This window comes from Tenrec ecaudatus, chromosome 1 (genome assembly GCF_050624435.1).
Source record: "Tenrec ecaudatus isolate mTenEca1 chromosome 1, mTenEca1.hap1, whole genome shotgun sequence".
Taxonomy (NCBI): domain Eukaryota; kingdom Metazoa; phylum Chordata; class Mammalia; order Afrosoricida; family Tenrecidae; genus Tenrec; species Tenrec ecaudatus.
The window spans coordinates 146,672,855-146,695,306 of NC_134530.1; the positions used below are offsets into that span (position 1 = coordinate 146,672,855).

Below are 22,452 nucleotides of genomic sequence, written 5' to 3' on the forward strand. Positions count from 1 at the left end.
CTTTCCTTTTCTAGTTTTCCAAAAGAACTCTCTGGCATGAATCGTGCACTATTACAAGTTGTTTCTCTTCTGAGGCATCTCCAGGTGGAGTCGATCTTATGATCCCTATACAGGCAGAGAACGTCCTGTTGTTGTTAGGTATCAGAGAGTCAGATCCAACTCACGGCGACCCTGTGTTCAACAGAATGAAATGCTACCAGATACTCAGCATCCTTACAATTGTTCTTATTTTGAGTACAGAGAAGGTCCTACAGCCATCAAGTCAACTCAACTCAAGGCACCCCAGCGGACAAGGCAGAACTCAGTCCCACAGAGTTCTGAATGGCTGGCTTTTTACCAGCTCTTTCTTCGGAGGTACTTCTGGGTAGACTCCAATCACCAACATTCTCGTGAGCAGTCCAGCCCTTACTTAACTCATTGCACCATCTATGAGTGGGGCAAATGGTCACGTGCTCAACTACTAGTCAAGAGGTCAGTGGTTTGAGTCCACGGAGAGGTGTCTTAGAAGGCAGACTTGGTGATCTGCTTCTGAAAGGTCCCAAACCCACGGGGGCAGTTCTACTCCGAGATGCATGGGGTCACCCTGAATCGGGTTCCACCGCACAGCAATTGACAACAGCAATCCCAGCTTTGTGCAAATCCTCGCTGCATGTTATGAAGTGCAGGTGCCTCACTGCCTGGCCTCTTCACACAATCCTCACTGGGGAAAATCACACCGCTCCGCTTGTTTAGCCCGTGCATCTATTTAAGTGCACTTCTCACTGTGAAGCAACCTGGCAGAAGTTTGAGGGAGCAGTGATGTGCCCTTCGGTGTGCCTCGTCTGTGCAATGGGTACGCAGGTAGAGCTTGATTCCGGAGCCACAGTCCCTGGATTTTTGGAGCAAGGGCTTCATGTGCAAACTGGGCTTATGCATCCAGGCTTTCAGGTGGTGGAGACTAGGAGGCTGGAAGAAGGTGCATTTACCTTCCGCTCGCTTGCCTGCTGTTCTTCGGTCCTCATCTTCACTGAACGTTAGCAAGAAAGCCGGCAAGAGCCATGCTCACTCTTTCCCCAGTCCTCGGTGATCATTTAATGGTTCAGTTCATTCAAATAACTCAAGCTAATTGTCTTCGTTATCTATTTTGGGGGGACACGATTCAATCTATAGCCCTAATGTAAGCCACGCTGCCCACATGGCCGCTAATAGCAATACATGGATTCCCTTCCACCCCTGTGGGAACGCACGTGACCAAATAGCGAGGCCAGGGAGGTGAAGGGCCTTTTGCAGACAAGGGGCTAGCAGAGACAGAGACGGACGCTGAAGGGAAGCACGGCGAGTGGAAAAGCAGGCCCTGGTAGCAGTGTCTCAGGAGGTGGGGTAGAGGCACAATAGCAAGGGTGCAGACTCCACTTACCCCAGACCTGTCCAGCATGCCCCTAGGCCCTTGGCTGTTTACTGTGGAGGACTCTATCGAGAGCTGGTTCCTTCAGGAAGTTTCCATTCCTGCCACACTGGCTTCTGTCAGAGCTCTTCCCTGTCTGAATCACAGCAGATGTCTCAAGTCCTTCTTGATCATAAGCCTGCTTCTCAGGACTCGGCCCCAACAGAACCATCTGGGTTCTCAGAACCACCTTCTTCTGGAGTGTAGGCTAACTCCAAAGATGGGGTTTTCTCACTAACCCTCTCTAGCAATAGAAGAGATGACATCAGAAAAAGGTCGACTTCCTGTCCCTGGAAATGTCCAGAGCCTACTGCTATCTGTTGGGGGGGGGGGTACTGACAGGAGTCTTAAACACCATAGGGGCTAGTGAACTGGACTTGTCTAAATCTGAGATTCTTAGGGTTTAAATGTGTGGGGGTGGGGGTTAGGGGAGAGTTGTCTAGTCCATGGGCCGTGTAAGGGCCTTGAGATCATCAACACCAGCTAGAGTCACCATAGAAAACCGCTCCAGCCATCACATTCAGGGTGAGTTGAGGAAACGTCTGACCAGTGTGCCCCTCGAATGATGTTATAAATACCCAACTGGCCTTTGACAGGTCAAAGGTTCCCCACCCCGGTCTAAATGGTTGTCTGACCTCATCCTTGAAAAACCTCTTGGCTAACGTCTTATGCCTCTCCTCACCCAGCTCAATGAGCTCACAATAGTCCACTGTCTCCAAACACCGCTGTTGTTGCCCTTGAACTTGTCTTAAGGGCTCACCTTTGAACTCACTGGCATTCTCTGGGAAGTGTCTGGTTAGGGCCTCCCAGGCCTTTCTGCAGATTTGCATTTCTAAGGGCAGCCAGGGAGAGGCCTCTTCACCTCTGCCTCTGTGCAGGGGGAGATGCAGAACAGGAAGGTTCTCATGCTCCACCATGCGAGCGCTGGTTCTCCAGGGGAATGCCCAGCTTCCCCTTGGGAGAATGAGCGATCTATGGGGTGAGAGACTGGATAGGGAGCGAGAATTCTTAAAGTCCAATCCCCTCATCGCTTCGAAGGGAGCCCAAGGACCAAGCGGAGGAAGTGACTTGTCCAAGGTCACATGGTCAGTCCAAGCTGGCACCCAAACCCACATCTCCTGATTTCCCATCCCACTGTGCCCCAGCTGAAGGGCTCCGCCAACCGCCGGGAGCCAGCGCACAGGCATAACGCACAGAGCTCAAGGCATAGAAGCTGCCGCCGCCTCTGCTCCCCTGAGGAGAACCTGACCTTACATGGAAATATTAAGAAAGCGAGCTTGGGGTGTGCGTGGAAGGTAGGGTGGGCATAACTCTTCATAAGCTCCCTGTAAGCCCTGCCCAAGCTCTGGGCATGCAAGTCAGGCTGCAGGAAACTGTTTTATTAAGCAGCACAAATCCCTTGCCCAGAGAAGCCTCTGCTGGAAGGGGTGGGGGGTGGGGCAGGAAGGGGAGGGGGCCTCTGGCTGAAAAGATAGTTACACAAGCCCTCACATGCCAACAGTTAACCCAGTAGAACGCCCGGCAGTTCATGGGGGCAGAGGAACAGCTAGTGAGAAACGGGCCAGGGGAGATGGGAAAAAAGAAGTCTAGGAACACAATGGGCATTTGTCCCTCTTCATCTCACCCATGTGGAAATGGCACGGGAAGCTAGAATGAACCCAATGGCCACGACATCAGAGAAGCCCCACAGGGAGAGGCTCGGCTCGCACCTCATGAAGGAGAGCTGTACTTCCGGACTGCGATTCTTCAAGGAGGGGTTGGGCAGCAACTGTGCGATCTCAGGGGTGACGTTACCCAGGAGTCTCCGCAGCCCCCACCTGGCCCATCCTCTGAAGTCGGAAGGGGCCACAGATCACACCCTTCACAGAGGGTGGAGGACTGGCAGGCTCCCCCATCAGAACTGCTTTCCCTGATTCCTGAACTGTGAGGACTGGCCTTCCGACTGAGCTACAACCTTTCTCGCAGGCTGGAGAGGAAGGGGAGAGGGCAACAGGCTCAGAGAGGCTTGGCCTTCCCGCACCTGTGCCAGGGGTCTGCTGAGGGGCGGCGGCACTGCCCATGCCTAGGTTTGAAACATTAGCAACAAAACCATCTGGGACCTGAATCTCTCCAGACATGAAGATGCTGTGAGTGTTTTTAAAAGCGATGAAAAAAGATATATGCATAGTATGCATATTTACTGTTTAACCTCTCCTGCACTTACATCGTGCTGCACACTCACCAGTTTACATTAAACAGAAATGTCCCATCTCTTTCTCCGCCTTCTCGCCTTGGCACTGACGCATGCTTTGTCTGTTGGTGAAGTCCCCCTCCGCCTTCCTCATCCTCCAATCTCTGCTGTCCCAGACAGCCTTGATGAGGCACTTGTGGTCATGTCCACCTTCTCTCCCTAGACCTTGACCTTCACTTCATCATCACCCTGTGTCCACTCTTCACCTTCATACCCTTGGCCAACAGACCCCCTTGGTCTTGACACATTAGGAGAGAGAGGAGCTGTGTTTTGCTGCCCAAAATAGGCTATAGAAAGATTTCTCTACTTCCCCTTCATCACCCCCCCAAAAAAAACCCCCAACATATTTCAGGCTTATAAGTGTCCCCAAATCTGGGTAGCTAGTGATGGGTTAGAAAACCAAAAGGGTAGAGCATGCTTAGCATTTCTTAAGCTGAAAGAACTAAAGTGGGGGGTGGGGTGGAGGGTGTCAAAGCCTGATTTGAAATATTGAAGATTCTCTGGGCAAAATATTGAACAATGTAGGAACCATCCAAAGAAGTTGGCAGGAATATACAAGGTCACTGCTCCAAAAAGAACTGGTTGGCATTCAACCATTTCAAGAGGTAGCATATGATTAAGACCTGATGGTACTGAAAGAAGTTCAAGCTGTACTTAAAGAACTGGGAACAAAAGAGGCTACAGGAATTGATCAAATCCCAATTGCGATTTTTCAACAAACAGATGCAATGCCGGAAGTGCTCACCAGCCTATGACAATACATTTGGAAGACAGCTACCTAGCCAACTTACTGGAAGAAATCCATAGTTGTGTCCATTCCAAAATAAGGTGACTCGACAGAATGTGGAGGGTATCAAAGATTAGCCTTACGATCATACAAGGGTACAATTTTGCTGAAGATAATTCAAAAACAGTTATAGCAGCATATCAACAGGGAACTGCCAGAAATTACAGCCAGATTCAGAAGGAGGAATATGTTATTGTCGGATGGATCGTGGCTGAAAGCAGAAAATGCCAGAAAGATGTGTACCTGTGTTTTATTGATTCTACAACGCCATTAGACTGTGTGGATCATAACAACTTATGGATTACATTGCAAAGAATAAGAATTGTACTCATGCAGGAACCTGCACACGGACCAACAGGCAGTTTTTCAAACACAAAAGGATAGACAGTGTGGGGTTTAAAATCAAGAAAAGTGTAAGTCAAGGTTGTATTCTTTCACTATCCTTACTCAATTGCATGCTGATGAAATCATATAAGAAGCTGGACTGTATGAAGGAGCCCGCGTGGTATAGTGGGTTATGAGTTGGGCTGCTAACTACAAGTTCAGCGGTTCAAACCCATCCGTGCTCCATGAGAAAAAAAATGAGGTTTTCTGCTCCAATACAGATTTACAGCCTCAGAAACTCACAAGGGCGGTTCTGCTCTACCCTATATGGTCACTGTGAGCCCGAGTCAATTCTATGGCAGTAAACGTGGGACTGTACAAAGCACACAGCATCAGAGCGGAGGAGGACTCATTCACAACCTACGATCTGCTTGCTGAAAGTCAAACAGACTTACAGCCTTTATTGATGAAGACAGAAGACTGCCCCCTTCAGTATAGATTACACCTCAACAGAGGGACAGATGAAAGCTTCACAACTAAACCACGAGCAACATCATGACCAAGAGAGAACACGTGGAAGGTTGCCAAGGGTTTCACTTTATTTGGATCCACTATCACCAGCCCTGGAAGCAGCGGTCAGGATGCAATGCACTGGGCGAATCTGTAGCCCGGGATCTCTTTAAAGAAAGCAGAGACTCACTGTGAGGGCTAAGGTACCCCGCCCTAAGTATTTTCACCCACCTTGTACACAAGCCGAAGCTAGGCAATGAAGACGGAAGACCGAAAAAGAATCGATACCTTTGAATCCTCGTGCTGGGGAAGAATATTGAAGGTGCCACGCACTTCAAGAAGAACAGACAAGTCTGCCGGGAAAGAACACGCACTCCTTACAAGTGAAGGTGACTAGGGCTCACGGCCTTCGCGCACGTTACCAGGAGACGCGTCCTTGGGGAAGACCGCCACGCCCGGTCAAGCAGAGGGTCCGTGGACAAGAGGAAGCCCCCCAGTAAGATGACTGAGAGTGCGACTGCAATGATGGGCTCAAACATGGCAGTCAGGGCGAGGGCGGCCAAGAACTGCTCCGCACGGCACTCTGACTTTCACAGGGTGCCTGGCTTAGAAATGACTCCATGGCACCCAAGAACCACAGTGACAGCCTGGAGCCCCGTGACACACTCAGCAGCTAACCGAAACACTGATGGTTCAAGACCACCCAGAGGTACCCTGGAAGACAGGCCTGGCTGGTCGAGCTCAGAAAAATCAGCCACAGAAAACCCTAGAGACCAACCCGACTCTAATAGCAACAGGGTGCTATGCCTCGGAATCAACTTGACCACGAGTGGTTTTTAAATGTTATGTTTTCATGATATGTTAAGGGAGACATTGGTCAGACCAAGGTGAGTTTGAATCCCAGCTTCTCCATCTACTCAGGTCTGTTTCCTCATGTACAAAGCACTAACCTCCTAGAGCTACCCGGAGGATTCCTGGAAATGCATACACGCCCTTTATACTTAGTGCAGTACCTGGAACATTGCAAAGGCTGAATAACGTTAGTAGCTATTATTATTGTCGTCGTCGTCATTGTTGTTAAGGGTAATGACAGTAATCCCTCACATGTCAGCGTGAACCTATTTCTACCCATTCCGTCTTCAGCAGAGATGGCCGGCAGCTGCTTCTCCGCCTTCTGGGTGACAGCACTAGAGACTGAGCATAGTTATTAAATCGTCATTTCTGTCCTGAGGCCAGCTTGCCCCCAGCCCACCCCCCGACTTCCAATCTCACCCACAGTGCACAGAGCCGTCACTTCAGGAGAGGTCAGAGAGGCTGCCCCTTTATACCTTTGTGTTGTAACCCCCTCATCCCTCCCCAGCATTATTTTTTCTCATAGCCTTGACTTCACCTTCCCATCCACATTGCAGGCATCCATTTGTTTGTTGCCTCCTGCCCTTACTAGAAGGTTAGCTCCAGAGATTCCATTCTGTGCATCCTTAGCAGCGGGCACATAATAGATAGACGTGAATCATCAAATGAATACCCACATTGCGCCTTGCTTCTCTGATCTTTCTGGGGCCAGTTGAAACATCACCTCCTCCAAGAAGTCCTCCCTGATTACTAACCTCCCCCACCTTCTCCTCACACTTTGCTGCCCTTATTGATCCTCTTCTCTTGTTCAGACCTGAAACAGGGCTCAGTGCCTCCAGGACATCTCTGTTAGTGGACTGAAGCCAGTGGGCTCTTCTGGTGGTTAGTTGCCACCGGGTTGGCTCTGACTCATGGCAACCTTATCTACAAACAAAGCACCGCTTGATCCGACACCATCTTCAGTCTTCTGTTTGAACCCATTGGTGAATGCTTTCCAGCCTGGCCGCTCCTCTGTCCGCACTATCTCAGACAGTATTCCGTGGAGGTTCGTTCTGAGGCCCGTTGGACTCAGCATAGGAACAATTGTGAGGAGGGCACACAGGATCAGGCACGGTTTCCTTCTACTGTGCATAAAGTCGCTATGGGTCGGAACCCACTTGGTGGCACTTCACAACTACCACAACATGAAGCGAGTGGGCTCTTGTGGGGCCCAAAGTCCTGTCGGAATTTAGCACGGCTGCTACCACAAGTGTGCTTGGCCAAAGCCCCAGACTCACAAGATTGAGTCCCTAGCCCTCTTTCTCTTTGCAGCCCCCACCCCCACATCAATGACGACTGTGCCTTGCACATTATGAGAACCTGATGCATGTTTGTTGAATGAATGAGCTGACAGTTTCCCAGACAGGCATCTCCTAGAGAAGGCAGGTCGGAGGATACTCCCAGTGACCCCGGGAAGTGTGCCTGACATTTTCTCCGAGGAGAAGGTGGGGAGGCACTAATGTAGTGGTGCCTTAGCCCCTAGAAGCTCTGTCCAAGGGTCTGGCCCCACCAGCCACGTGGCACCGCAGCCATGAATCAGCATCACCCTGGGCCAGGCACCGACCGTGCTCTGCCTGTGCCCGTTCTGACGGCATCTCCCATCTCCATGCCAGTGGAAGGGTCCCTTTATTTATTTATTTTCAGCACAGCTCATAAATAAATTTTATGTTTTCCTGGGTGGGCGCCGTGGATTCAATTATCATTGTAGGAGACTAAAAATAACCTTGTTTTACTCAGAAAACCAATATGACCTTTTAGCTCTGGCAGAAACGCAGGGCCAACGGGGACTTGGACAGGCTGAGAGGAGAGATGGAATGGCTGCTGCAACAAAGATCGTCACAGGTGGCACCAAGACCCCCACAGCGGGGAAAGGGGACCCTGGGAGGGGGGAGGGGACCCTGCGAGGTGGGGCAGGGGGCTCAGGGAGGGGAGCATGGGGAGCAAATGTTTCCCAAATCCACTTCTCTTCCTTCTTCCTGAGCAACCTCTTCTGTCCTTCCTGCCTCAGTTCATCACTGATTATTCCAGAAACTGCCTCCTGAGCCCCTTCTTCCTGCTACGCCGGGGACTCACCTTTCCTCCGGTCCCCTGGCCGCTGCAAGGGCACCCAGAGCCAGCTGCAAGCACCAGAGGTTCAAATCCAAGCTCACGGTCTCTACCTTCCCCTTAATTGTCTGCCAACCTGCTCCTCCCCCTCCATTGGCCAACTCGGCGCCTCTTATCATCTAGCCGTGCCCTCTCAGAGCTGCTCTGGAGTCTTTGGGCTCCAGTCCTCTCCCTCCCTTCCTTACAGCCACCCTGGGCCAGGCCTTCCTTCTCTCTCTTCTGCATCAGTCTCTGGCGGATGGTCCTGCTTCCAGGGGCTCATGGCTAGTCCTCATCCAGAAGAGGGCTGCCCAAAACATCTTCCTCATCAGTACTCGAAAGCCTGGCCATTCTCTCCACCCTTGAAGCACCAGGAAGAAAAGTCCTGGGGGTCCACTTCCATAAAATCACCCCTCGAGAACCCACAGGATTGCCATAAGTCAGAACAGACTCACGGTGAGACGCCTGTCACCGGGACACCTTTATTGGTCCCCTGCTGCAGTGCTGAAGAACCCTGGCGGCCCAGTGGTTACACACTGAGCTGCAACCACAAGGCCAGCAGTTTGAAACCACCAGCTGCCCTGTAGGAGAAAGGCAAGGCTTTCTACGCCCATGAAGAGTTACAGTCTCGGAAACCCACAGTGGGGGTCGGGGCTGGGGGTGAACAGTTCCCCCTTCATCTACAGGGTCCCTGGGAGTGGGTCAGGCTCCGTGGCAGGAGTTGGGCTGTGGTGGGGTGCATCTTCAAGTCGATTCCAGTCCAAGGCATCGTTTTATGGGGACCAGGTCGCCACGTCTTTTCTGCTGCAGAGCTGCACGGAGATTCAAGCGCCCAGTCGTTTGCTTAGCAGTCCAGCACGTCCACAAAGCACCCGTGTCTCCCCAATGCCTCCCAAAGAGACACTCTGCCCTCATATTTCAAAGCCAGTCAAGAGCACCTAACATCAATATCAACGACTCCATCAAACGTTCCCTTCCTGTTTACCCCTGGCCATCGCCCTCCTCATTCACCTGAAACATGAGCAAACCAGCCTATTAGTTAAGTTCCCCAAACGCCATGCCCTTTGTAATTTACTTCGATTTCCTATGTCCACATATCAAAATGCTACCCACCTTTGTTGGTCTAGCTGAAAGGCCACCTTTCTCATGAAGCCAATCATTCTTACATTGGCAAACATTGATTAGGCGCGTGTTCTGTGCCTGGCCCTTTCTGATCATTTCAGCGCACACCCCCTCCTGCCCCGCACGCTCACTCTTGTGAACATACTCGGATCCTAGCTATACTGTAAACTTCTTCAGGGCAGGGCCCATGTTTTATTCATCTCTGCATCCCCCACACCGCCTAATCGTGTGCCTCGCAAATACGAGATGTTCAATAATATTTGCTGAACCAAATCAAGATTTATGCAGACCGTGATTTTGACATCATTTGGTTTAATTTTTCTAGGTTGTTTTTTTTTCCTGCTTAAGTATGCGTGTCCAGGAAGAAGTAAAAATAAACTAATGATACTGCTCAGGAGCTATAAGCCTATAATTATGGTTAACTCTCAGTTATCCATGCCACTGGAAAAACAGTGTTGGAGAGAATCCCACCCCATGAACATAAAATCCTCACTTCCATTGGTCCTTGATATGTATTGTATAATTACTAGGGAGCAGATTTGTCTCTTTAGTTCCGGTTGCTACTTGGATTTACAGCGTACCAGCGTCAGGCTGGGTGGGAAGTGTGCAAGGGGAGACTCAGGACTCTACTGGCGAGAGGAAGCCAGACTGAAATGAGGTGCTTACTCTCTACAACCTCATAGGTCTTTTGGCATCACCAACGGTGAAGGTGGGCAGTTCGAAGGCACCCAGTTGTTCTGGGGAAAAAAATTCTAGTTACCTGCTTCCCTAAAGATGACAGCCAAGCACACCCCATGGAGCACACTGTAGCACACCGGGCTCCCGGGAGCTGCAACTGGCTCAACTGCAATGGGGTTTGGGCTTTGTTTCATTAATAATCTCCAAGGCGAGGCCCTGACTGGATGATCGCCACACGCCAGCCCCGGACTTGTCACCACGCCCCACGGCTTGGACAGTTTCTCTCGGGGAAGTGAGGAGAGTAGCGGCTTCCCAACCCCTACACCAGTGACTCTGGTGGCCAGCTTGGTCTATGTTTAGCGGCGACATTGTGAATCCTGCATGGCACTGGGGCCCAGTGAGCTGCTGGCACCGAGGGAGGGCTGAGCTCCCAGTCCGGTTGGCATTCAGGTCGGAGCCTTGCTGTGCTCCTGGGACACACCGGATGCAGATCAAAGACAACGAGATTTGCGATTTTGCACTGAGAGCCCGATAATGTTTTTTGGGGTGGAGGGGTTCTCCATTTCCACTTCTGAAGCAAACAAATATCACATGTGGGGGTTCGGCAGCTGCATTTGTTGGGGAAAATTGATGCACATTTCATGTGTCAGGGAGCTGAATCCCAGAGAATGGAGCCGGCCTCCCAGAAAATGGTTTCTTTATATAGTTCCATCCATTTATTGTTTGATTGGACTTTCTGTATATTAAATTCAAGCTGTTCTGCCACTCATGGGTATTATGATGCGTTGGCTCGGTGGGAAATAATGAAGGTGATGGGATTTTACAGCATCACATTACAAAGGAGGCGTCCCCAGCCTCATCCATCTCTCCATCAACTAGCTTGTGGGTGAGGTGGCACTCATATTAAAACGATTTTTCTGATTCCGTTTAATGACACCCAGAATATGATTACATGAGCTAAATGCAATCTTCCTCCATCCAGTCATGGTCAGCAGAGGCTCCGTGAGCTTCCCTTCTAGCCCCCACCTGCTCAACAGCCTACCACTTGAACTGGGCTGGCAGGGGTGGGCTGGGGAGTGGGGGCGGTGATGAGACAAGAGGTCTACCTTCTGGCTGGAGACCAAGAGGCCGGACACAGGTAGGACACTGGACCCAACCTGGATGCCACCAGACCTGCCTGAGCAGTTGAGCTGAGAATGTGGGGTATCCAGAGGCAGTGTGAAGATCTCGGTGGTATAATGGTTCAAGTGCTTGGCTGCTGACCGAAAGGTTGACAGCTCAAACCCACTCTTGAAGAGGAAGACCTGGCAACCTGCTCCCATGAAGATCACAACCTAGAGAACCCTGGGGAACCCAGAGGGTGACAGTCCTCTGTCCCATGGGTCACTCTGAGTCAGAATGGACTCCATAGAACCCACCCACAGCAACAAAGGCAATTTGCTAGCGCCGGCCTCCTGGTCACCCACAAGCCTCCACCAGGAGCTACCTTGGGGTCAACACTATCCAAAATAGTTGCAGGGCCCCCTGCTGCCCAGAAAAGAAAACCTGCAGGGCCATCACAGGAGAAGCAACCTGGGTGTCTATCGATATGCTGTGACACCCAGAGAGGGTCAGTGTCCTGGCACTGGTGAGCCCCCTTCCTGAGGACAGGGGCCGATGAACTCAGGGCTCTACATCTAGGCTCCCCTCCCCAGGCGTGCGCACGCCCCGCCTCCCCCACCTCCAAGAGAGCACAGGGGAGTGAAAGGCCCCGCAAAGGCTTGAGACCAGGGCGCCTCCTGACTGAGTGGAACGGAGGCGCTCACACTTACCCACCGGATCTTCCTCCTCCTCCGGGAGGAGGGGGCTAGGCTGCTTTGTATTTACCCTGTTTTGAGGCAGAATAATTGCTGCTCCTCAGGAAAAATCATGTTTGTGTTTACGGGTGTGTTTACAGAGGGGAAACCCAAACAAAACCACACACACAGAGTCTGAGGGATTCCAGAGGGAGCTGTGGGATGGGCACCAGTCGGGAAATTCCTTTCCAGTAAGCCATTTGAATTGCTGGAGTTCAAAAGGAACCTACCAGGCCGCTCCAATGGTAAATCCCTGAAAAGGCCTAGACCCCATCATCTCTCCATCTCCCACAGCCCCCTGGGGCTGCTTACCAGTCCTCCTATGAGCCACTAGGTAGAGTCTGGCCCTTTGAGGGTTCCAGGCCCCCCAGGTGGCTTCAAGTTCTCTGGGCAGCTCGGTGGAAGAAAGGTCTGGTGATCTGTCTTCGTGAGGAGGGCAGCCTAGAAATCCCTGTGGAGCAATGGATCCATTTCGGAGTCCAAGCTGGCTCCCCCAGGGCGGGAAGCACTGGGCCAGTGCCTTTGTGTACGAGTTCCCGGCTGAGGTCCCAGAGCCCGGGGCCTTGGAGTCCTCCTGCACAGCCTTGATGCTCTGTCTCAGAAAACGCTTTCCCCTGGGGTGGAGAAAGTTGTTTGGACTGCGAATTCCCGTGCCAGTCCCCTACTCTGGAAGCTGGTGAAACTTGAGTCTGGGAATGGGCAGGGGGGAGCGGGGCGGGGTGGTGGTGGTGCTGAGCTGTCCCAGCTGGCATTTCCTGGAAAGCCTTCCTATTGGTGGTGCTGTCTAAGAGCTCACTCTCCCTTCCACCTCTGCTGCACCCACCTTTGGTCACAGCCCTTGGTGTCACAGCCCCGGGCCTCCCATGCCTGGAAAGTGTGTAGCTTCTGCTCCTAGTAGCCAGAGGAAGGGTTTGAACCTTTCATCAACCATCTCTTTTCTTTCTGTTGTCGAAAAGCTACACAGCCAAACCGACACCAATTCCACAATGTCTACACCCACAATTCCTCTCCTCTTTGAGTTGTGCAGGCCTACTCACACTACCCCTTTCCAAACCGCTCTTCCCCCATGGACCTAAATTCACTGTCCCCTAAGCGTCCGTCCCGCCTGCCCTCTCCAGGTGCTGTTGTCACCTGGATCTCAAACAGACTGCTTCCAATGCTCTTTGAAAGACCACCATGCTCAAAGCAGACCTTCTGTACTGGGTAAGCCAAATGCCTAACAGTGAGCGCCCCGGGGGTGCTGTGGTGGAAGTGCTCGTGATCGGCAAGGTCAGTGGTTCGAACTCACCGGCCCCTGCATGGGAGAAGGAGGCAGTCTGTTTCTGTAAAGATTACAGTCCGGGAAACCGCATGGGGAAATTCTCCTTGGCCCTACAGGGCCACTGTGAGACAGAGCTGGCTTGCCGGCAAGGCAGTTGGTGCGGAGTGGTACTTTTCGGAACATATGCCAGGTTGTGGCGTTCCTCCGCTCCACACCCGCACATTCTGCTCCTTCTAAGCAGAGGTAGCCCCGACACGGCGCTCACGAGGGCCACGCACGAGCGCTGCCTTCACTACCTTCCTGGTCTCATCAACCAGGACCCTTCTGGCATGGCTCGGCCACAGGGGCTTCTTGCTGTCCCTTGAGCACACACTGAGGCCCTCCTGCCAGATGCATTTGCTGTCCCCGCTGCCAGGGGGGACGGTCAGCAGAACAGGAGGAAGCACCTCCACGAGACGGGCTGACACCTTGGCTGCGACAAGCTCCAACATAGCGGCAAGGGCGAGGATGGCGCAGAACTGGGTAGCGTTTCATTCTGTTTCGCACGGCGTCCCTGCCAGTCCAAACTCACTCGATGGCACCCAACAACCTCCTGGGGCGCTCCTCCCTGAGCTACCCACAAACCCCGCTTGCTCACCAGCCCCAGGCCTCTCATCAAGCATCCCTTTCTCCTGACCCCTGGATCTCAAATGCCAGCCCCCACCGCACCTTGTCCTATACACACCCGGCACACCGTAGCTCTCATCCCGCCCTTGGCTTTCCTCTACGCCCCGGCCTGCCGCCTGCTAAGGACGAGGCAGTTATTGGTTTGCTTGCTGTCAGATCCCCCTGCACTTGGATGTAACCTGCACAGGATCAGAGGCTCTCTCCACTGCGGTAGCCCCAGGGCGAAGGAGGCATCCAGTAAATATGTGTTGAACAAGTAGCTGAGGGGAGAGAGGTACCGTGGGGAGGGAGGGACGTTCGTTCCGCCGTGGCTCCCTTCCTGTACTTTCATGGTGCCAGAGTCTGTGGGGGAGCAGGCCAAGCAGCCAAGAGGAGTGAACAACAAGTCTGGGTGTAAGCTTTCCCGGGCAGGCCAGCCCGCTCCTGCCGAGACTGAAGGCAGGCTTGGTCACCCTGGGCGAGCCCTTCCCCAACGTGTTGTGTCTGACAGGGAGGACAAAGCACCTACAGCTGACGGCAGACCAGTGCTAATGTTGGTTTTCATCAGGGCCAGGAGACGCTTGGCAGATGAGGAAAGGGAAGGTGGGCACCATGAGGGAGCTTCAAAGAGTTCATTAAAAAGAATGAAATTAAAAGATAATGAATTTTTGTCCAGGATTGGCAAATCTATAGAGACAGTAACTGGATTAACAGGGAGCCAATAGCGATGTGCACAAGAATGAAGGAAATGTTCCGAAACGGATCGTGGTGGTGATTGTACGGGCGCTTCTTGACGTGATCGAACTATTGAACCGCATGATGTGTGAATTATAGACCAAGAGAACTGATACAAAATAAGTAAAAATAAAATCCTGGACAAGAAAGATCATGAATTTTTGTGTCCACTTTTTGAGGCCTCTTTGTACGCACTGAGGCTCCGTCTATCTCATGCCCTGTGCTGGGCACTAAGGATAGGTCCTATCTTTGGAACAGAGACCCTGCCTTTAAGACATTCACAGCCCGGAGAAAGGCCACGTCCGCAGACGGATTTAATGGGATGTGGTGGCACGTGGTGAGACAGAGGACACAAAGGCTGCAGTGGGAGCCCTGGGGAGGGTGACCTGCTCTTCTGGAGGGTCAGGGGAGGCCTCCTGGGGAGATGACACAGCAGGGCTGAGGTGTGAAGGATGACAAAAGTTAGCCAGATGTGGGTGCAGAGGTAGGAGCATAAGGCTTCTTTTGGCCCACTGCTTTCCCCCCATTCCTTGGATGGGTTGGAAGGAAGAGACCGATTATCATTCCGTTCATTCTGTCTGTACCTCCTGCTGGGCTGATGTGCAGTCGTGTCTGAGCATTCTCAGAACTCACCGCTCTGCCTGGGACACGGCTATTGTGTACTCCGAGCCGTTGAGTGGTTCTGACTCGTAGCCATCCTATGAAGGACGAACGGAACCCGGCCCAGTCTTGCACCGGCCTCTCACTTGTTAGGCTGGTGACTGTGGTTGCAGCCACTGGGCCAATCCATCTCACTGAGGCCCTTCTTCTTTGTTGCCCTTCTACGTTATTAGGCATGATGTCCTTCACCAAGGGCCCTCCTGGTAACACATCCTACCTTTGTGAGGTCAAGTCTCGCCATGGCACTCAACATTATATGAATGAAGATTCCGTGTTGAGATGCTTAGAGGCCTCTGTGTTCCCTCTTAGGACTCTCAGCACCAGAGAGTCCAGGTAGAAAGGCCGACAAAGACAAGACCTGGGGTCATTCATTCCCGGAAAGTACATGAAGATCAGAGTCCCCTGGGCAAGAGGCCCATTCAGGTGGGTCCTCTTAGCCAGTGGCCCCGGCCAGTAGTTGGGAGGAGGTAGGTTCCCATAGATAGTAAAAAAATCTTGCAGTCAGAAATTGAGGGGTTAACAAAAAGCCACTCTGTTAGGCTCTACTGTTACTAGAGCTGTGGGGGAGCCCCATAAAGTACCCCATTCTTTGACATTTCTGTATTGTCTTCCCCTATCCCAGTCCTCTGGCCTCCTGGGGCCGCAGGCAGGCCTCTTCCAGTACTGGATTTTAAAGGAAAATGCAAATCACCTGGAGTCTGCTTCATGCTTGGGAAAAGTGAAAATCAATTCTGTTTTCATTAAAGTGATTTTTGAACACCGTCAAAAGCTCTCTCATCTCAGGGCAAAGGGTGACAGATAGGCTGCCGGCCTCAATTACATACCTGAGCCAACCAGGCAGCAGCCGGCTCTCTCGTCAGGAGCCACGCTTCCCTGGGCCTTTCCTAAACCCAATTTCCCTTCCCGAGAGCCCCTTCCTGCAGCCAGGCCTGGAGCTGGCCAGCTAGGCTCAGATGGTGGCTCACTCGCAGGGCCTGCCCCCGGCTTGCTCACCTCTTCCCCACTCCCCACCGGAGCTTCCCAGACAGATGCAGCTCAGGCTGGCAAGGCCGGTCATCACACCACCCAAGTCAAACAAAAGTAAGAAGAGAAATCTACTTGGGAAAAGCTGATGTCGTATGTTGCTATCGCAGGGTGCCATTTGTCTGTCTAGTCAGTCCTGACTCTTGGGGAGCCCACGGGAAAGAGCAGGCTTTTCTTGGCTATCATTTTTATAGAAAGTGACAGCAGCTCTTTCTCCTCCACAGGTTCAAAGCGCCAACCTTTCAGTGAGTGGGCCAAGCGCCTACCCAGGGTTCCTTAGAGACTCAGAAGACATTTCCAAACTAGATGTGTCAGTTGCTTTGACTATTGGCTGTTCCGTGTTTTCCTTTTCCAAATTAACTGAGATCGTGGAGAATGGATTTTATTTTGGAATCAATTAGGGCACAGAAATGGATACCTAAAGGTGGGTCTGCGAGTTCACTTATCAAAGGGAAAATGGAGGTGGGCCCACGCCCGGGCCCTTTGTCACCACGCAGGAGGGGCCAGGGAAGCCAGCCTGCAGTCCTGCTGGTAATCAGGCTGTTAGGCTGCTTGTGCGCTTATATTTTGATATATTAAATAAATGACGTTGATTTCCTCCTAGATCTCCCTTCCCAGAGAACACCCGAGTTCCTCATCAGCGAGGACCTGGCAAGAGGGCAGAGATGGCAATCCGAGCCACTCAGAGATTGCTCCATGGGTCAAGGAGCTGAAAATGGTCTCTCTCCAGATTGGAAATAGGGACACCATTAAAGGCTGGAAGTCATTGGAAGGACCGGAACGGGGCCAATATTGGCCTTGGCTCTCCATGGTCACTTGGGGGAGAAGAGTGACTTGCCAGTGTAGAGCAACACTGGCTTTCTTGACTGGGTGGCTCAAGCCTGTGACTAAGTATTGAGTGTGCTTCCAGACAGAAACAAGGTCGGGAGAGGAGAAGGTTTCCTGGACTGAGTCCTAGAGACCTCCAGGGTGGGCCAAAGAGACCACCACACAAACCCAGCGAGGATCCCAGGGGAGGGATTAGCCACTAAGTGGAAGTTGCTTCCCCCCCCCCCCCCGCCCCACTAGGAGGCCCAAAGCTTGGGCAGAACACACAAAGCCAAGGAGGCTACACATCTCAGGACTTAGGAGCATGTGGGGGCAGACTGGGTCCATATCAAAGAAAGAACAGGCAGAACGAGAAGGGACTAAGGACAATATTCTACCAGACAAATGGAGAAGGCGCCCCATTGGCACGGACCCGTCCATTAAAAAGCACTGTGCCAAGGACCTGCTTCATATAGCCAGGCAATGAGCCTGGCGATGGTGCCAACTGCCGGCTCAGGTCAAAGTCAAAGAAGGCCAAGCCAGCATTCAGTACAGCAGCCAAGAAGAGGGGACAGAGTCTGCTTTCCCATTAGTTCTTGGAGGATATAACGAAGACGCTGCTGCATGCGTTTCCCGGGGCAGCTTACAACAATAGAAGTGTATTCTCTCACAGCTCTGGAGGCTAGAAGTTTGGCATCACGTGTTAGCCGGGCCATGCTCTCTCTAAAGGGTCACAGTGTTCCTTGGCTTGATGTCGTATCATCCAATCTCTGCCTCCATCTTCACAAGGCCATTTCCCGGCCCTCCTCCCAACCCCCTCTGGCCCGTCTCTTCTTCTTATAAGGCCACCATTCATCGCATTGGATTAGGGCCCCCTTCCTTCAGTCATAACCTTATGTTAACTAATAGCATCTTCAAAGAGTCTGTTTCCAAACAAGGTCACATTCATAGGTACTGGCAGTTCAGATGTTACATATCTCTGGGGGAGGGGCAGGGGGGACGTGGGGGAGAGTAGTACAATCTACCCCAGAACAACCACTGGACAGTTCCTTCCTTGAACGTTTGCTTCTCCTTCCAGAGGCTCAATGTTCTGATGCATCCCAGGTGTGGGGTGCGGAAACCTCTTGCACCCCACAAAAGGGGGGGAACCCAGAAAGGACGCCCCTCTCCAACACAAGCATTTTTCCCTTCCTCTTCACCTTGGCATGGGGGTGGGTCCTCTTCTCCTGCTCCATCCCCTCTGCCCCCAACCAAGACTGTCTACCCCACACCCAGATGTGACCCAGTGATCTATAGAGTCAATGCCAGGGGAAACCGGTGCGCTCCACAGTGGCCGTAAAGCCCTGGGTCTTGCTATGAGAAAGTGCCACTGATTTCTAAGGCAGTGTTTAAATGAGCCAGAACGCAGTACGCCATTTGTGTAGGACGCTGCCCGCTACACCATACTCAGTAGGCTGGTACTTTGACTACGTAAGCACTGGGCATTTGGAGACTGTTGTTTAAAAAAATCCAAACAAGCAAATTCCACGCTATGAGATAGATGAACTCTGACAATATTATGCTGAGTGGACTGTCAGTTACAGAAGGACAAAATGTGCGTGATCCCACTTCTAGGAACGATCGCTAATAGGCCAGTGTATAGAGCACCGCATTTAGTAGTGCTTACTAGGGTCAGGTTAGACGCAGCAGTTCTCAACCTGTGGGTCGCGACCCCTTTGGGGGTCGAACGACCCTTTCACAGGGGTCGCCGATTCATACCAGTAGCAAAATTACAGTTATGAAGTAGCAACGAAAATAATTTTGTGGTTGGGGGGTCACCCCAACATGAGGGACTGTATGAAAGGGTCATGGCATTAGGAAGGTTGAGAACCGCTGGGTTAGTGGGAAAGGAACAGGAAGACACGGTGCCTACAGGATGCTGAGCTTCTGCTAAGGGTGTCAGGGCAGCCTGGAGAACATCAGTAATGCCATTGAATTGTATGTATGAAGATAGTTGAAATGGTCAATGTTGTGAGAATATATATATATATTCTGCACCAATTGAGCCATAGTAGGTTAAATACAGTTCCCATAGCTGATAAGGGGTAGAGGTGGTTTTCAAATACCATCCCGCTGCCTGCAGGGCCCTATCCCATTTCATTTCACCCTCGTGTGCCCATCCAATCAGATATATATATATATATATATATATATATATATATATATATATATATATATATATATATATATCAGCTATGGGAACTGTATTTAACCTACTATGGCTCAATTGGTGCATCTTTAAGATCCATCCACTCTTTCCCTACTTTGCAGGGTTGCTGGGAAGACACAGAGAGATGACGCATGCAAAGGTAAACGGCACATAGTAGGTATGGACATACGCCTAGACGAAGGATCAAAAGAAAGGAATGGGCAGGTGGCCGCCGAGGTTCCCATCACTCCCTAGAAATGACCCTGTTGTCACTGTGAGTTCCACCAATCTCTCCCGACGGCGATCCTGAGGTGCTTCACTGAGGGCATTAGGCCCGGCAAGCAATACTTGAGGGCCCTGGGCAGTCACAGCGAGGGGCTGGCCGTGGAGAAGGGCTCCTTCAGGAAGGTGAAGAGATAGTCCAGGTCAGCTGGAAGGGGCAAAGGGGCCGCCTTCTCCTGCCACCTGCGGCCACCCCCACCCCGCTTCATTCCACATATGCCATGCTGTTGTGCCAAAAGCCCACATCTGCCACCTGAGCCCCTAGGGACAAAGTCCAGCGACGACGCACGCACATGCCCACCTTGGCTGAGCAGCCATTTGAAGAAGGTGTGTGGGGTGCAAGAAGGGTGCCCTACAAATGGTCAGTCCCATCTAGGGTTCTTCCTTGCCCTCAGAATGGCCGAATTCTGAATGTAATCCCCTTAAGGGGTCCCCTCACCTGCTCAATCATCCCCAATAAACACATGCAGCACTATGAAAAACCCACCTCCGCTGCCACGGGAAAAAAATCGAATCACCAGGATGCCACCAACTGAATTGTCAAAAACCAAATAAAAAGCGTCATGAATTCTCCATCAGGAATATAACGCTTCCCAGCCTAAGCAAATACAGACCCAGCATATGAATTGTGAAGCCTCCAATGTCTTCCGAAGGCCTGACAGAGAAACCCCTAAGAAACGCATGTCTCCACAGAGCTCCCTTTATTGGCTCTAATCCTGTTAGGGTGAAGACTGTAATCTCCTCCCTGAGCCCCCAGCTTGTGATGAAAAGCTTCGCATCCCAGCCCTATAAACACGTTTCCGTGACCTCAGCTGGAGGGAAGGCCCCGGAGAGATGGAGGAGCCGGAGCCAGTGTGACCTCCCCCAGCGCCCCTCCCTCCTGCGGATGGTACTGCTGCCGCTGTGTCTGACCACAGGACGCATTCTGACCTTCTCACTACTGCCCAGGTACGCTGGGTCATTCAATCACAGACCAGCCCTCCTTCGGGGAGCAAAAGCAAATCAGGTGCCTCACAGCTCGGGGGAAACCCAAGTTCAAAGTCACTTCGATCCCCTTGAGCATCTGTGGCGAGAGGGAAAACAGCCTGCAAATAGATGGCAGAGAGGAAACTCAGGCAGGCGCAGGTGTGCTCTCTGCGGACTTCTGTTCAGGGCCATCCATCCCTGCTCCAGCCTCTTCCTCCCCACCCACCGAGAGGGAAGAATGCAGCCATCCTCCACCCCCAACCCCCTCCACACACCCACCTTCACACAAGGAAAGCATGGCTCACAAAGTAACAGTGAGTTCATTGCGCAAGTTTTGGAAAGCGCATGTGCCACCTCACAAAGAGAAGTCCATTCATGGCAAGCTCCCGCCCCCCAGCAAACCACTCCCGCGAATTCCTCTACGGACTGACGGCAGAACCACTTGCCAGGCTCCCAGACCTGGGTAAGGAACTCCACCCTCCCTCCCTGATTGCGGCACCCTACCCTTGAATCTACAGGTTGCCCCACAATCTCCACTTCCCCGCTCGGGTCCACGTGTGCGGAGCACCTACCCCAGCGTGGTCATGGTGACGATGGTGTACCAGAAGGAGGCAGGGATGCTCGTGAACTTGCTGGCCGACGAGCCCTTCTCCGCATAAAACATCACAGTGGCGAAGATGATGATGGCCATGGTGAGCGAGAAGAGCAGAAAGCCGAGTTCGGAGGCACAGCTCTTGAGCGTGTAGCCCAGGATGCGCAGGCCCTGGGAGTGGCGCGAGAACTTGAAGATGCGGAAGACGCGGAAGACGCGCAGCGTGACGAAGGCGCCGGACACGTCCTCGTTGTTGGTCATGACCAGACCGATGTAGTAGGGCATGATGGCCACCACGTCGATGATGCTCATCACGCTGCGAATGAACCGGTAGCGGCTGGGCGCCGCGAAGAGCCGCAGCAGGTACTCCACCGTGAAGATCATGACGCAGGCGGTGTCCAGGCAGAAGAAGGCCACCGAGTAGCGCTCGCCGCACGGCAGCTCCTTGCTGCCCGGCACCGTGCCGCACGGGACCGTCTCCACCACGTTGGTGATGACCGAGACGGCGATGAAGAAGCCCGTCACGTAGTAGAAGACCAAGGCCAGCGTGCTGGTGTGCGGGTTCTCGAAGGCCCGCCACATGGTCTGGCGGAAGCTGAGCGAGGGCATGGACTCCTGGTTGTTCTCCGAGTCGTTGTCGTCCATGAGCCGCTCGGCGTTCTCGCGCTTGCGGTCCTTGTACTCCTCGTAGCAGCAGTCACCGATGATCTCGGGCAGGATGCCGTAGAAGGCCAGCTCGTCGTCGTAGGCCGAGATGCACTCGTACCGCGGGTAGTGCAGCTTGCCCGTGCGGTAGAAGTTGAGCACGCAGCGGAACACTTCTGGGTCCCGGTCAAAGAAGTACTCCTTGGTGTCCTCGTTGAAGAAGAACTCCTTCTCCGTGCTGCCCAGCAGCGTGTCCGGGTAGCGCTCCAGCGTGGTCCGCCAGGTCTGGAAGCGCCGCCCGCTCACGTTGAGGATGATCAGCTCATCCTGCCGCTTGTTCTTGTCGGCAGGGGCGAGGGGCATGGGGCAGTTGGCCACTGGCATCCACCCAATGGCCGCAGCCCGGGCAAAGGGCAGCCAGGCCGCAACTCCGGCCGCCATGGTGACTCCAGCTCTTGGGCCGGCAACCCGTCAGACTCTTGGCACCGCAGCTTGGAGTCAGTTCAGTCACCCCTGGGGGACAGGAGGAAAGAGCAGAGAAGGGGGTGAGTCCTTGATTGGTCTGCAGGCGGCAAAGGAGACCCAAGAAATGGTCCCTGGCAGCCAGTCTCCTAGGTGGAAGAGCTACGCTGAAAAATCGCCACCCCTGCAAGCAAACCTTGGCTCCTGTTCTTTCCATCCTCCCTACATGGGGAGCGCACCTCACAGGCAGGAGGCAGGGTGTGCAGCTTGGGATCACCAGATGTTGTTGACTTCCTGACAA

The 22,452-nt window shown here is 52.6% G+C and overlaps 1 protein-coding gene across 3 annotated transcripts in view; it reads right to left on the reverse strand.

Moving 5' to 3' along the window:
* Window positions 1-22,167, reverse strand: part of KCND3 (potassium voltage-gated channel subfamily D member 3) — a 261,010-nt gene extending 238,843 nt beyond the window's left edge. For all 3 annotated transcript variants that reach the window (XM_075559400.1, XM_075559407.1, XM_075559392.1), the window contains exon 1: window positions 21,025-22,167. In XM_075559400.1, coding sequence (XP_075415515.1) covers window positions 21,025-22,130 — 1,106 coding nt within the window. In that variant the 5' untranslated portion in view covers window positions 22,131-22,167. The remainder of the gene's footprint in view (window positions 1-21,024) is intronic.
* Window positions 22,168-22,452: the final 285 nt, after the last annotated feature.